The 15,733-nt window shown below is 37.6% G+C and overlaps 1 protein-coding gene across 1 annotated transcript in view; it reads right to left on the bottom strand.

Moving 5' to 3' along the window:
• Positions 1 to 297: 297 nt before the first annotated feature.
• The window catches only part of LOC144185788 (kinesin-like protein KIF13B), a 25,610-nt gene continuing 10,174 nt past the window's right edge, over positions 298 to 15,733 (bottom strand). The window contains exons 15-41 of the mRNA XM_077710502.1: positions 15,563 to 15,693; positions 14,082 to 14,168; positions 13,774 to 13,958; positions 13,172 to 13,403; positions 12,934 to 13,096; positions 12,658 to 12,804; positions 12,356 to 12,505; positions 11,407 to 11,520; positions 11,140 to 11,313; positions 10,883 to 11,040; positions 10,488 to 10,620; positions 9,971 to 10,111; positions 9,802 to 9,831; positions 9,596 to 9,695; positions 9,192 to 9,318; positions 9,046 to 9,101; positions 8,847 to 8,965; positions 8,551 to 8,727; positions 8,037 to 8,129; positions 7,161 to 7,313; positions 6,508 to 6,585; positions 6,362 to 6,418; positions 5,656 to 5,755; positions 5,074 to 5,156; positions 3,693 to 3,755; positions 2,073 to 3,222; positions 298 to 1,185 (exon numbers count right to left, since the gene is read on the bottom strand). Of these exons, the coding sequence (XP_077566628.1) occupies positions 950 to 1,185; positions 2,073 to 3,222; positions 3,693 to 3,755; positions 5,074 to 5,156; positions 5,656 to 5,755; positions 6,362 to 6,418; positions 6,508 to 6,585; positions 7,161 to 7,313; positions 8,037 to 8,129; positions 8,551 to 8,727; positions 8,847 to 8,965; positions 9,046 to 9,101; positions 9,192 to 9,318; positions 9,596 to 9,695; positions 9,802 to 9,831; positions 9,971 to 10,111; positions 10,488 to 10,620; positions 10,883 to 11,040; positions 11,140 to 11,313; positions 11,407 to 11,520; positions 12,356 to 12,505; positions 12,658 to 12,804; positions 12,934 to 13,096; positions 13,172 to 13,403; positions 13,774 to 13,958; positions 14,082 to 14,168; positions 15,563 to 15,693 (4,437 nt within the window). The 3' untranslated portion in view covers positions 298 to 949. The remainder of the gene's footprint in view (positions 1,186 to 2,072; positions 3,223 to 3,692; positions 3,756 to 5,073; positions 5,157 to 5,655; positions 5,756 to 6,361; positions 6,419 to 6,507; positions 6,586 to 7,160; positions 7,314 to 8,036; positions 8,130 to 8,550; positions 8,728 to 8,846; positions 8,966 to 9,045; positions 9,102 to 9,191; positions 9,319 to 9,595; positions 9,696 to 9,801; positions 9,832 to 9,970; positions 10,112 to 10,487; positions 10,621 to 10,882; positions 11,041 to 11,139; positions 11,314 to 11,406; positions 11,521 to 12,355; positions 12,506 to 12,657; positions 12,805 to 12,933; positions 13,097 to 13,171; positions 13,404 to 13,773; positions 13,959 to 14,081; positions 14,169 to 15,562; positions 15,694 to 15,733) is intronic.

Consider the following 15,733-nt stretch of genomic DNA (forward strand, 5'->3'; position numbering starts at 1 on the left):
AATAGTTTTATTACTCATTTTTTTAATTACAAATGTTCATTGGCAAATTTTTAATTACAAATGTCCATTAGCAAATGACACTTTTTTTTATATTAAAGCCATCGGTCACGTTAATTTGTTATTAATGACCTCTCACCACATTTCAGGCTTAAAACAGTTTTTTTTTTTTGTCAAGAATGAACAAGTGATACACAAAGCTCAGTGCATGCTTAATAAATTGTATTGTATCTACATCAGAAGTTGAAAAAGCACCAAGTTCTATCATTTTATTATGTCAGAAAAAAATGACAATATTCAGACAGTTTATTAGTTGCATTTTATTTTTGTATTGTGGTTTCTCAAAGTAAAGTAAAAAGCTATTTCCAAGTTCATATAGTGACATTCATATTGGTTCATCTTCCATACCGTCCATCCTCGAAATGGTTACGGGGGTTGCTGGAGCCTAACCCAGCTGTCTTCGGGCAAAAGGCAAACTACACTCTATGCTGGTCGCCAGTCAGTCGTAGGGCACACAGGGAGACAAACGACCATCCGCAGCCCCAATTATAGAGCCACCAGCGGGAATCAAGCCCAAGCCTGCCCGCACCATAGTCAGGTGAGTGAACCGCTACACTAAGAGACGGCTTATATGATGACTTTTCAACAAAAGGCAAGGCACAAATAATCAATAAACAATTAGCAGTAAAACATTATGAAACCACCCTGGGTTTTAAAAATACAGTAAATGTAAAAGTACAATCTTTCATTGGCAAGTATCAAAAGAAATAAAAACAATGTACTAGTGTTTTTAACATTGTTAAAATTGAGTCATTGAATTAAAATTCTTTGTGAGAAATAGAATCCATACACACATTTACAACCCCATGGTCAACCATCTTGACAACATCTAATAAGACATGTAGATGTTTCTAACCCCAAATTGCATAATGACAATTGTCAGAAATTCCTGTCAACAACTTTTATGGTCCTCTACATTAATAGCAGATACTGATGCATCACCTTTGGCGAGAGCCGTGAGAGCGGCTAAGTTCTGGGAGGACCCCGACAAATTAGCACTGCGACGTTTCTGCTGATGTCGGCGGCGTTTGCCACCCCCACGGCTCACTCGATCTGGCCGCACCAGGACTCCGTAACCGGGATTGCAGTGGAAGTAGTGCTTGCCCCCAACGGAGCCATCATTTTTACCTGGTAAAGAATAATGTCAGGGGTAAACATTTAAGATCGAAGCATTTTTTATTTAAAAAACAAGGCTAATGTGTGTAGGTTGTGTGCGTGGTTGGCAAGTCAGTTTTTAACATTAGGGATGGATCAATCAGCACTTGGAACAAGACCAAGAAATAATTAACAAATTAATGGCAACAATTTGAAAGGCTATATAGTTTTAAAAGAGCACTAAGATAGATTCAACTTGAGTCAGGGGCAACTGATCAAATGCAGGTTATTTACATTTTTAATAATCAAAGTAATTATCTGTCATGCTTAATTTAAATAACAATTTAACAAGCCTTCAGTATCTTCGTACAAATTTTCAGCACAACATATTCTATATGAAGTGGGTTGATCATACTATTTAAACATTTTAATGCAGTAGGAGAAAATGCAGATAAAAACTGAAGTAAACTTCTAATGGAAAAAAAAAAAAAATAAATATATATATATATATATATATATATATATATATATATATATATATATATATATATATATATATATATATATATATATATATATATTTCAGCAACAGTTATTTAGTTATTAACTTACTTATGACCTATCTGTTTATGTCTAAAATGCCTTTCTTATTCCTGCATCCTCACCCTCTTGCTACTGTAACAACGAAATTTCCCGAATACGGGATGACTAAAGTTATCCAATCCACTCAATATGGGACGCAGACATTTGTTTCTGGATGCAGAACGATTAAATTTTTCAAGGTATCGTTGGCAACCCTAAGTGCACCTTTCTCAATTTTTACCAATTGTCTTTCATATATTTGTCCATACTGTTAGAATGCTCCAGTCTAAAAGCAACGGCCGAAAGTCATAGTCAAGTTGGTGATATTTTCCACTCACCTGCTGGGACCTCAAGTTCGACTCCCACCCACATGCCTTCTGCAAAGTCTGTGGGCCCAACATAACGCACGATGCCTCTTTTATTGCTGCCTACAGTGACAAATTCCCCTTCTTTCATCCAGTCAGGAATCTGGACAACAGTAGCTGTCTCTCCGTCTTCACAGTCCAAGATGAGCTCCAGGGGCTCAGTGAAATTAGGGTCCAATTTTGAAGCGCTGCCAGGACTGTCCTCTGTCTCGCCAAGTATACGATGGAAGGACTTGAGGTCTGATGACTGGACTTTCTGAATCTTGAAAGGATTGCTTGCTGATCCAGGAGATTTGGTTGTTGAGGCATTGGGTACAACAGTGGTGTCAAGCGCTGATTCTTGTGTGAATTCTTCAGTAGATGACGCTGGGATTGCAGTAGAACAAAAACTTTTTAAAGGCAGTTTTTCCTGGAAAAGGTCTTGGGGATCTGAATCTTTCAGTGAGATTGGAGGCAAATCAGAATATATTTGGCTTGAAACAGTAGCAGGATCAATCTGGTCTTGTTTGCTGTGTTCATTTAAATCTGACACTTGTGTTTCTTCATGACTTGCTTTAGTGTGTTCCTCCATATTCGTTTCAATACTTATGGTCGAGGTATTTGATATTAAGTCTGTTTGTTGTTGGTCTGGTAATTGTTCAGGTCCCATTGATTCCTGCTCTAAACACACAGGCATTCTAGGAATGTTCGAATTATCACACAGAGAAGTGTTTTCAACTTTGTGAGCTACGAGAGATGGATTTGGGTCCTTTTCACTCTGATTTGAATTGTATTGATTGTCATTTGGTTCAGACAGCGGGAGGTCATTGTTCTTTTCAATAGCCTTGATAAACTCCTGAGCTTCTGCTGTAGAACCGCCTTCAGACTCCGGGGGCATTCTCGGGCCATCCTGATTTTCTTTTTCATCCATTGCCGTTGAAAGGTTGGCTTTGTGGCCCGATGATAAGGAAACATCCCAGCTCAAAGTGTAAACATCTGAAAGCGTCGCTGTGGAGATGCTTGTTGAAATGTAACCACTCGAAGCCTCGCTCATTGAGCTCTGGTTGGAGTCTTCGGTTTCTGGGATAATTGGTGGGGGGAGAGGTACTGACCTGGAGCCCTCCAGTTGAATGTCAAGTGGAATCTAAAAGAAAAGTTGTGACCAGTTGTTAATGATGCTATAAGCCTAGGAGAAAATCTGAGGTGGGTTGAATAAATGTATATTTATGGTTTTAGTTGGTCTATGCAAATTTACACTAATTGTCATTGTCATGCTCCAATTTCAAACAAGTGAAATACTTGCATTCAGAGGAATCGGGCGTAAAAGAGCTGACATGACCTTATCAAATCACACAAAAAAACTGAAATTTCAATTTCCTAACTGATCAACTAATCATTTGCATTTCATGCAAAATTTGGAAAATATCAGCAAAGATAAACTCATTTATTCTGGAAGCTTTCCATGGTGATGGTGCTAATGTTTGTATCTGAAACCATCTGTTTTTTTATGTTTTGGTCATAAAGACAGATTTATCCATCAATTCAAAACATGGTCAAATAAAACTAAAGTCAAATTCCCAGAGATGTTTCATTCTGGAGAAAACAATCACTTACTTGCTGGTTTATGTTCATTCCATCTTCAACACTGGCTGACTGTACCATGATTCGAGGCACATTCTGAAACAGAGAACCAGTTTTAATGCCTTTTTTTATCCATTTTTATAAAGAGTCTCATGGTAAAATTGGGCTTCTGTTTTAAACACTTTCGACCTGCATATTTTCCTCAATTGACAACATTTTACAAAAAGCTAAATTTAACTCTCAGTGGGGTGACAGGATTTTGGTGAGTAAAATATGGCTATATTCCTAAGTAATATTTCAATTATTTGAGGTTATTATTGATGATTTATTATGTGTCTCAGCTGTTGGTTTTATACCCATAAAAGAGTTTTTGAGGGTTGGATTGATTCCGACAGCTGAAGGCGTCACTAGCAAATTCGCAGACCGCCACTGGCCCTGCACTTTTCATCCACGTAATGAGGTATGCATATTCGTGTTTTACAAAAAGTAACATTTATTTTCTGTCGTGATTAGTGGAGAAGATGGGATATGAGACAAATATTTGTTAACCCTTGAGCAGTTTAAAGAGAATAATACTATTCATTTAATTATACAGGCTAATACTACATGACACCGTATAATTGATCAAATGAACTATATTCATCTTCAACTTATGCAACTTTCCTCCTTTTTGTTTTTGTGATAACCAACACAATCACCAAATATTCCACCCTCAAGTCCCCAGGTCATTTGAGGCTCTATTTCAACCATGTCGTAGCAATCTGCAAATGAGTTTCACTGCACTATTAGAACAATATGGCACAATGATTATCTTGATGAGCTTCCCTTGGTAAGCCACAGAGGGAAGCCACAGACTGCTTTAAGATGCTAATCAGAGACTAGAGTGCTGTTTTTTTTTAACTGCAGCGAAAAGCTTGCGCTGTCACGTCTCCATAGCAGAAACACGACATGGCTCACCTGCTTCTAATTACCATTCCTTTAACACCGTGTGACCCTGTGGGGGTTGTTTGTAATAATATCCACTTTCATCACAAACAGCACATTGTGAAACACATCACAAAACCCATCTATCATTTGCACTATATAAGGAAAGTGATGCTACTAGACTACACCGGAGTTATAATTCCCAAACTGGAGTTGTGGATGACTCAATAGGTTGATCTTTTTACATGATGTAGTTTTGGAGAAAAATTATGTCCACATCATAAATGGATGCCAGTCCCTTGTAGTCCAAAATTTAACATTGTAGTCTTGTGACCACCAAAAATGTGATGTCCACACATGTGGACGCTAGGAGGTTAAGTGCACCCCATAGCTGTGAACATAAGGTATATATCTCCAAAAATAAAAATGTGTTTATGAAGATAAAACGCCTGATTAAATAGTGAAGTGAATCCTCATATAAAATGACTACCTGATAAACGACAGTCTCCTGGTCTCCACCATCTTCTTTGCCTCCAGAAAGCAGTGACATCAGGAGTTGTGGCATTGCCTTCACTGGAAGAAGAAAACAAGAGCCTAAATATGCAGACATTGTAGTTAAAAAAACTTTCAGGGAGAATTCAGGGAAAGATTTATCCCTAAACACCCCCCAATCCCACCAACCAAGGCCCCACCCTGCCCCATACATACACATACTCTCATGACCTCTTAATTTCATTAACTTTTCAATGTGAATATATGAATTATAATATTTTTTACCTGAATGATACATGTATTCAGGCAGGGATATATACTTTAGTGAAATTTGTATTTTTGTTTCTTACTGAAGGATTCACCCTTTGCCATATTGCAAACTTTCCTGACTGAGACTGATAACTTCTGTGATGATCGGAAAAAGTAAATCAAAGCCCTAAGAGATTGTCCGCATTGTCAAAAAATAGGAGATTTCTGGAAATACAGGGAGATTTGGATGTCTAAAAATGTTTTCAGAGTGCGACAGAAACACAAAAAAAGACAAGAAGGACAAAAACAATAGGAGGAAATTAATAATTACCCGATTCAGGGCTCAGGCTGTATGAAATAGCGCTTGGTGCTGTTCGCCTGGACTGAGGAGGAGCAGGAGCAATAGAGAGATCATGGTGACTCTCCCAGCCCTGCTCGGATACACAACACAAATACAGAAAGGTACAGATGTGTCATTTGAGGCTTTAAGCAACATGAAGATAACCGTTTGTAAAGATTTATTGACTAGTCCACAATGACAGTTCTAAGCCTTCAAGAGAGAATTTACATTTAATATCCTGCTCTATTTACGAATAATCCAAGTCACGAAAGAAATTCTGCAACCGATTAATTCCGGAAGTAGAGGTACCACGGTAATTGTGAAAATAATTGGCTCAATGATTTACAAAATTGTCGTCAATGCATACCTTAAGAATGGATTCATGAGATTATATTTATTTTGCAAGTTCGTAGTTTGATGTTCTACCTTTCAGTAACTGAAACCTAAAAAAGTTTCATATATTATATATAAAACAAGTACTGATTGAATTTTGGAGTAGTAGGATTAGATGTTTAACTTAAATTTGCTGTGTCGGTAATATAATGGTAAGAGAATGGGTCAAATGTTACAGAAGTAAGAAATAAACCTTTTTGTTTGGCTGCTTAGAGTCAAATCTCCCATCAATGCGCCTCGAGGTGAGATAAAATCAAACTTGTGTTAGGGACAACAACAAATGAACGATTAAAGTGCTTCTCACCTTGAAATCACCAAGTTTATGAGCTGGAGAGTACATGTCAAAATTGCTGGCTGAGAGCTGAGTAGAAAATTGCAGAGGCAGTAAGAACCACTTTTGATCACCAAATGTTAGCAGAGAAAACTTCACTTCAAACCAACTTCACTTACCCGGTTTACGTTTGGTGAACTGATGCAGCGTCTGGGAGCTTTCCCTTTGATTGCTAGTTGCTCTCTCACAGTTACCTCCTACACACAATTTAAATATTTAAATCATTTTTTCAATAATGCTTACCACTGTGAATTCAGGTGAATATAGCAAATAAAGTTACCTAACCCAAATATTAAAACATACAGTGTTCCCTCGGTTAATGGGGAAGGGGACCAACCGCGATAAGTGAATTTCCCCTTCAAAAATGCTTAATTTTAATTTATTTATTTTTTTTGTTTTTTTTTGTTTTTTACCCCCCCTGTATACAGTACACCATATAGAATACGGGTAGAGAGAGTGAAATTCATGTTATAACAAAAAAAAAACTGTAAAATATGTTGTCTCAATGTAATATTTGTATAATTTCCCCCCCCAAAAAAAACGCGAAGCTCTGAATCCGCGGTAGTAGAACCGCGAAGTAGCGAGGAAACACTGTAATTTAACCAACAGTAAAGTTAAATTCCCAGCAGTGCTTTTCCCTATAATCAGAGGTATAACAATTGCACAATTTGTGTATACTTAAATACTTGGTCTTTAATACTAGGTGTTGTCTAAGGCTCTAATATGATCTACTTCATAGGTTTGTTCATGAGTGTAAGCTGTATGCAACAACCTGCCGTAGCCGGTCAAGAGTGAGGATGTTCTCCACAGCAAGGACACTGCGCAGATATTTCTCAATAGCTGCCTCACTGTCGCCTGACTGGTCATCTTCTGTGCTAGCGGCCAATCTAGCCAGCATTTCTCGGTCCTCTGGCCCGTGAAAATCCTGAGTAAATCAAGGTACAAGTCAATAATAAGGAAAAATACTGTTTTTTCCAGATTATAATTCACACCTTTTTTATTAATCTAGCCGCTCAGGAGTTAGACCTTTACCTTTGGCAAAACAAGGTATGTTGTTTTGATGAGGCTATTATCTGAAAATCATGTTACATTAATGTTTGTAAGCATTTTATTGTAATTAATATGATGATTGTATAACTTTCTACAGAATTCATATATTTAAAAATACTGCGTGTGTTAAAAGCGTACGGTTGTGAAACGCATGTTATTCCCATATAAAATAAACAAAAAAGTATGTACAGAGGAATAATAGTGGTTTTCAGTGTTAAAATATCTCAGTCAGCAACCCCTCGTACTACTCGTAAAACTCACTAAATAGTAGTACTGACTAATCTAGACTGACCTTTAGATTCAGTTCACCAACAAAACACCGATTACCTCTGATAAATGCTTATTCCCTTGTGTAATATTTTATAATAATATACTTTGGTGTGACCATTTTTTTTTTGTTCTATGTAGCTATAAATTATTGACATGACATTTTAGAAATGAGCAATTGCTCTTTAAATTCCTCTATTTGCAAAAATGATTCCACCTGGATTATCAGGGTAAAAAAAGTGTTTAATAAAATGGTGAAAAAATAGTTTCAATTTGGCTGAAAGAATAATATAAGTAAAAAAATTGAATAAAGAATGAAATAGACACTTACTCCAGGTATATTTGAGACAATTTCAAAAGTAACGCCACATCCTGGAATGGTACTGCGCTGGGACATCTTCTTAAGAAGGCTCTGGGCAAACCCCTACATCACGAACATATCCACAATTTTTTAAATGATTTTATTTTTAGCACTTTACAAATGCTCACACAAATAAATAGCAAATGTAAATGGTTCATTGCAAAGTAAAGCAAATGCTTTGCATTGCAATGAAAAAATTAAAAATGCTAACACAAATAATATGATACTTTCTATCTAAAGTGTTCCCTCACTACTTCGTGGTTCAGCCACCGCGGATTCGGACTACATGCATTGATAAATGCATGAATGTAAAGTAAAGCAAATACATATCTTACAAAAAATAGAAAAGAAAACATTATGTTTTCATCTGCATGCAGCCTAATAAATCACTTACTACCAGTCGTTTTCAGAGAAATTATACAAGCTGGATAGTTTTCGAAACTCCCTGACGATTATGTAATTAGGTAAGTGAAATAAAACTCACCTTTTTACCAGCGACATTAACACAGATGCGTTTCCTCAGGACCAACTGCATGTGTGCAGGGTGGCTCAACTCAACCACCACACGGATAGTCAAATAGACCCTCTGATCACCAGTTGCCACACGGCTGAGTTCGGGGCATTCGTGTACTGTTGAGTCCCAGGAAGCCTCGACCTTCACCTATACCACCAAAAGGCATTAAAAATACTAGTTTCCAGCAAATAGTTTTAACCAAACACCAAATTTGTACTCTTCAACAAAAATAGTGAAATTTACTTCATTTTAGCAAGTCATCTTACTTCGGAATTATGCTGTTTGACAAGGTGAAGGTCAAAGAAGTCATCTTCATACTCGCCACCAAGATAGGCATCTACACCCCCGGCTAGAGGTGCTGACAGGTTTGACTGAAAATCGTCGGCTGTGATGCAAAAATAAAGTCGTGATTTTAACGCTGATTACATGAAAAGGAGTGTTGCTGAAAGACGGAAGAAAAAATACCACTGAGATCCAGAAATAGGACAGGAATGTGTGTTTCCATTCCCGGTACAGGTACTCTGTAACAAAACAGCTTGTTTGGCAAATTGCAATGAACAACTTACTGATAACAAACCGACTAGAAAGGGTTTGTTCTTATATGCACATACCTTTCTACCGGTGCACCAGGAATGCCACTTCCAGCTGTGGGCACCAAAACAGCGTTGCGTTCTTCAGTGAGTGTCAGACGGCGCTCCAAAAGCTGGGACTCCCTCTCCAAATCATCCTCTGACTTATCTATGTTTACATTTACAGGTGAAACTCATGAAATCTCTGGCAATTAAGGACAAAGGCAATGACACTTATCATTAATTTGAGTAGGGTCCCAGGGTGCATCTAACTACTGTAGAGTAATTGGAAATGTCTGCCATAATTACAATAAATGAAATGCTAAAATATATACATATATATTTAAATGATTTCTTCTTGTTTCTTTCAATAATAAGAAATTATTACAAATTTGTATATTATAATGGGGGAAACCTTTTTGTGAGGAATATTACTACATCTGTACCTGCTTTGGACACTATTTTCTGTAACTGCTGGTCCAGATACTCCTGTCTCTGAGTGAGCGTGGCCAACCACTGTTCCCTCATTCTCTCCAAATCCACTTCCTTCAGAGAAACATACCCACAATAACGTTTTAATTTTCACTAAAAACAGCATTTAGCACTTTCCTTTAAAACTGTCCAACTGTGCAATAAATCCATTAGCACTTACTTGGTAGCTGTCCATTTCTTCATCTCTATCCTAAAAAAAAAGAATGTTTTTAGATCATTATTTTGGTATACACACACACACACCTACGTCTATGTATACATATAGATATACATATATCACTAAAGTTCAGTGCTATTAGGCCAATATTATTATAATTATATCTCTTTACCAGTGGTGAGTCATTGCCTTTTGGTGTATTTTGGACCTTGGCATCTCCAATGGACACAGAGAGTATGGAAACGGAGATGAGTGGCATTGTGCCAGAGTCTGGCACAGAACGCAACTCCACTTGGATTCTACGAGACTGACCCTGTGGACAAAAGGTGAAAGAATATTTTTTTCATCCTGTGCAGCCAAATGACCGTATTTGCCGCACTATAAGGCACAGCCAAGATATTTTTGTATTTATTCTTTTTTTCATTCGAGTGTGCCTTACATTTCGGTGCAATTTAAGTAAATTTGTATCGATATTGTTTAATCATGGTATGACATTTTCTTTAACTCAGCTCTATCTGGTGGCTGCCTGATGCAACCCCCCAACCGCTACTTCTACTATGTCTACTGGGCCTCAATGTGGTGCACCAAATATATGAAAACTGTTTTAAAATAGACCAATGGTCGAAGGTAAGTTTTATACCTTGCACCTTGTCGTGCAGAAAATATGGTATTTCAAACTTAACCCATACCTGTCTGAGCTGAAATATTCCTCCAGTGCGTACATCCTTAGCAGGAAGAACTTCTACGGGTGTAAACTGCCCTGCATCGTTTAGTTCCATTAGCTGCACCCACACCTCAATTCGCCGAGTCACCTCGCTCCACCTGCCAAAATGGGGAAAAGCAAAAATTCATGTATGTATTTATTTATTAACTTATTTATTACCTATTTATGTATGTCTAAAATGTCTGTATTATCACCATCCTGCTACTGTGACAATTAAATTCCACAAATACAGGATGAATAAATAATCTAATGTGTTTATATTTTTTTCTGTGTGGGAAATATAAATTTCCTCCAATTCTTTATCGGTATTCTGTATTTCTACTAAAGATTTCTTATTTAATACATAGTGTGAAAGTAAACCTCTCTCTGAGCGAGCGTGTTTTGGCCTGAATTACACCAAGGTCCCACAGTGCCAAGTTTCTCCGATGGTTTTCTTGTTTGTGACCGTACACTTCAATAGCCACCGCACCCTCAGACAAATAGTCCAGAAAATCCTCTGAGACTGGTACAGACAACTCCTAAAAAGAAAACACTGAAAGTTTGAATCAATCATTTAAGACTGAACGCAAAATATGATTGACAGTTCACATTACTTGTTGTAAATAATAAAGTAATACCTTAGTGCTGTCAAAAACAACTGTACACTGAGGGTCTTTGGAAGCAGATGGTGAGGGGAATCGCGACATCTCTGGAGGAATGAACATGGGCTCTGTTTGCCCACAAAAATGATACTGGCAGAAAACGAAGTTAGACAGATAACGAGGTAGACCGGTCGCTTGGAGGATTTTCACCTGAAATGAAAAGATATTTGCATGTTAGCTAATTTTTATTTGGTTATTTATTAATACAAAATGATTCAAGATTTATTACATATGACGTCTCACCACACAGTTGAGTTTACGCTCCTGTGTATCGCCATCTGGTTCACTTTGTTGTGGGCCTTCTTCCTCTGAGCTCTCTGTTCCTCGCCACACCTCAACATGAAGGCGTCCTGCCACCTTACAGAAAAAGAAAATAGTCGTTGTTTTAAGGAATATTTCTGCATCTGCTTTCATCATAGTGTTGCCATAAATTATTCTTTTGATAGTATAGGTTAATCACATATGGTTTTGTCAATTAGTTGAAGAATCGGATCAAACTGTCACTGGTTGAGTTTGATGTATTGGTATATTGTTCTTTTCCTCTTTGCTTTAGGTTTTTTTGCTGCAAATGAACTGAAAATATAATGTAACCATTTCATACTGTCATTGTTTTTAGAAATAAAACAGATTTATCATTCTGCTTAATTGCAATGATAATCGTCTGCTTTAGTTGAGCATGACAGAGATTAGAATTTTTACTGCACTTTGCCTTTTTTGTCATTTGTATTTAAAAGTAAATTTAAATGCAAGCTTTAAGTATTTTTTCCTTTTTTTTTCCTTTTCTTAGCGCATTGGCCTCACACTACTGGGGTTGAGGGTTTGATCCCAGGCTCATCCTCACTGTGTGAAGTTTGCATGTTCTCGTCACCGGTCTTTTGGTCACCGGTCTTTTGGTCACCGCTCTTTTGGTCACCGGTCTTTTGGTCACCGGTCTTTTGGTCACCGGTCTTTTGGTCACCGGTCTTTTGGCCACCGGTCTTTTGGCCACCGGTCTTTTGGTCACCGGTCTTTTGGTCGCCAAATGTACTTAAATAATAAACCTTAACCCTAACCAATTTTCAGGTCAACAATTTGGCTAAATGATTTCAACGGCAATAATCGAATAATTTGATGAATGGTAATATGATCATTAGTTGATTTATAGTGACAGCCCTTCTTGACTTAAAAAAAAATATAAAATTGACAGTCTTACCTCTCCCTTCTGGTTGATGATGGGAACTGCATATTGAAGCTTTACATCATAAAACAGACAAGCCAGAAAAACATTGGCCACACCAATCAGACTGTGGTTCTCCTGCTCATCAAAAAACGGGTCTGCTCGTTTGAAATAAGACCGCATCACCTGTGTTTGAACCAAAACCATAGAAAACAAACAACAAAGTACATTTAGAGGACATGCCCACACCATTTGAGAGATGATAAAACCTCTAGATAAATCTTGTAGCTTTCCATTTGTATAACAAACAACCCATAGGATGAACTCTTTTGACTCACAGGGTTGTCTTCATCAAAGTCTTTCCATTCTTGGTAGAGATCTCTCATGTCCACCAGCCTGTTCTCCATCTTTTCCATTGCCCAGATCTGCTTACCTCTTCCTTTACGGCGAACCTGAATGGCTGGCTCGCTCAAAACCACGTCACGCTATTTTATATTAAAAAAAGAGATAAATGTCATTTTATTCTTCTGAAGAATTTTCACCGACCTGCATGTCTTCTTTGTGAAGTAAAATGCAGAATTTCTTCAAACAAATATTACTAATGCTCTTTTTACCTTCCTATTTGCATCCAGATTGGCAGCTGGGATTTGCAAAGTGACCAGGTACTCTGTTCTTTTGTTGAGTTCCTCTGCAATGAAGCAAGCCTCCTGAGCCAAGAGATTGGCACGTACGATCTGCTCTTTCAGACGTCGAAGGCTTCGAGTAATCATGGCCTCTCTTGATGGTAGAAACATACAATCAAGAGAATCATCCATTAATAAAAATTGTTAAAAGTCCACATTGAGTGCTCACCTGTCCTCACTCCATCGTCGCAAACGTTTGTGTGAGCCTGGTGATGTTCCAGTGGCAGCAGCACTGGATGGTAACCCTGACAAGTCAAGGAGATTTGAAGATCTATCGGGGTAAAGTCGCTGACGAAGTTGCTGGAGCTCCTGCTCGTACATTTGTCTCTGGCGCTCCAGGGCACAACGTTTCTCCTCCTCGTGCTGCCTCTCCAGAGTCTGTAACACTGACTGCAATGGGTCTACGGAGGGAGAGTCACAGTTACTGAGTTTGTTGGTGAACGAATACACACTTTTAATGCCACTTTGGGTGCTCGAAGCTAAAAAGTCAGATGCTGCACTCCAGCTCATGCATATTACTCACACAAAAAAAACAGTTTTGCTTTTTTTTCCTCTTTTTTTTTTACAATTAGTTGATGCTAAGAAGAAACAACTACCCCCATTTGTTCTCCAATATTGTTTGGGTCTAACAGTGTTCCCTGCATATGCGGTGTGGTGGTCTTGCCCAATGTAACAGTCAAATGATGTTGTTATGCTTTTCAATAAACAAACTTGATATGTACAAATGCACTGTTTAGTAATACATATTTGTACACTAAAAGAATCACCCACCGTTGTTGGCCATTCCTTTCATCATGACTTCAGCCTGAGCAAACTCGAAGCCCACGTCACTAGAAATATCACTAGATGTATCAACGTCCACTTCTAACTGACTCGTATTTATGCAGGATTTCTTTTTAGCTTTGCCTTCTTCGTCCTCATCTCCTGTGTGGACCAAATGCTTGGGGAGGTTAATCCTGTTGGAGTGCAAAGTAGATGTTAGCAGATAGGAAAAACAAACAATATCAGGCTTAAGTTTTCAGACAAAATAAAAACGATTAATGACTTTAAACATATTTACACATAAGAAATTGTCAAACCTGAAGAAGTGGTTATTTCCCCACAAGATTCGATCCCCATGATGAAGATGAACTGGACCGGTGACCACGGTTCCATTCACCCATGTCCTACAGGGAACAAAATATTGCTGTGTGATATTTCCTATGCATCATAGTGAAAGACTCATCTCATCTCATCACATTTTCTGTACTGCTTTATTCTCACAGGGTTGCGAGGGGTGTTGGAGCCTATCCCACCTGTCTCCGGGCGAGAAGCTGTGGACACCCTGAATCGGTGGCCAGCCAATCACAAGGCACAAGGAGACAGACAACCATGTACACTCACATCCATACCTAAGGGGCAATTTTGAGTGTCCAATCACCCTACCATGCATGTTTTTTTTTTTTTTTGGGAATAGGGGAGGAAATCGGAGCAGCCAGAGGAAACCCACCTAAGCCCGGACAGAACTTCCAAACTCTACACAGATGGACGTAACCTGGATTTGAACCCCGGACCCCAGAGCTGTGAGGCCGACACACTAACCACTCGCGGAAACAGGCCGCCTAGTGAAAGACTAGTTTTATTTATTATTATTCATATATATATATATATATATATATATATATATATATATATATATATATATATATATATATATATATATATATATATATATATATATATATATATATATATATATATATATATATATATATATATATATATATATATATATATATATATATATATATATATATATATATATATATATATATATATATATATATATATATATATATATATTTATATATTATATTTTTTAAGCATACTTGCAAAAAGCAGGTACTTATAATCGAAAATTCAATATTTTAAACTGGTGTCTAATTCATGCAGGCTAAAGTACAGCAACAAGAAGAATAGGAAAATACATAATGACTCATTTCAAACATGAGTGAGTATTCTAATTAACCATATGCAGTGCCATTCTAGGAAAAGTGTATATTAGCACTATTCTCCTTAGGGATCATGAACGTGTAGTTGATTCGGCATGTGATTCTCACTTGTGGAAAGAGCACTCTATCATTGAACTGCAAATCAGTGAGCAGCTTTATGCATGTTGCGCATGCAGCTGATGTTCTTACACACACACACACACACACACACACACACACACACACACACACACACACACACACACACACACACACACACACACACACACACACACACACACACACACACACACACACACACACACACACACACACACACTAACACACACACACACACACACATTCTTATAGTAATCTATCATGACTTACGAGAGAATAGCATGTCTTCAAAAAATCCAAAGGTTTGCACACAATGTCTCCTTGATGCAATCATAAATTAGCGAGCCTCTACATTTAACCCTTATTTAACATTACTACAATATGATTATATATTTCAGCATTTAAGAAATCGACAACATCAAAAAAATATATAAATAATGCTCCATCAAAATAACTTCTTTAATACATACCGAGCATTGCGGTGAGGTGTGAGAACTACCCCGTCGTTTTGTGTGATATCAATAACGCAGTGCTCTGCTTGGATGGCCATCCCACACAATTGGATGTCTTGTGATTTAGATGAGCCTACAAGCGTGTGGTCCTAAATATGTAGCAAACAGAAAATATAGAGAATAAGACCA

This window comes from Stigmatopora nigra, chromosome 2, assembly GCF_051989575.1.
Source record: "Stigmatopora nigra isolate UIUO_SnigA chromosome 2, RoL_Snig_1.1, whole genome shotgun sequence".
Lineage (NCBI taxonomy): Eukaryota > Metazoa > Chordata > Actinopteri > Syngnathiformes > Syngnathidae > Stigmatopora > Stigmatopora nigra.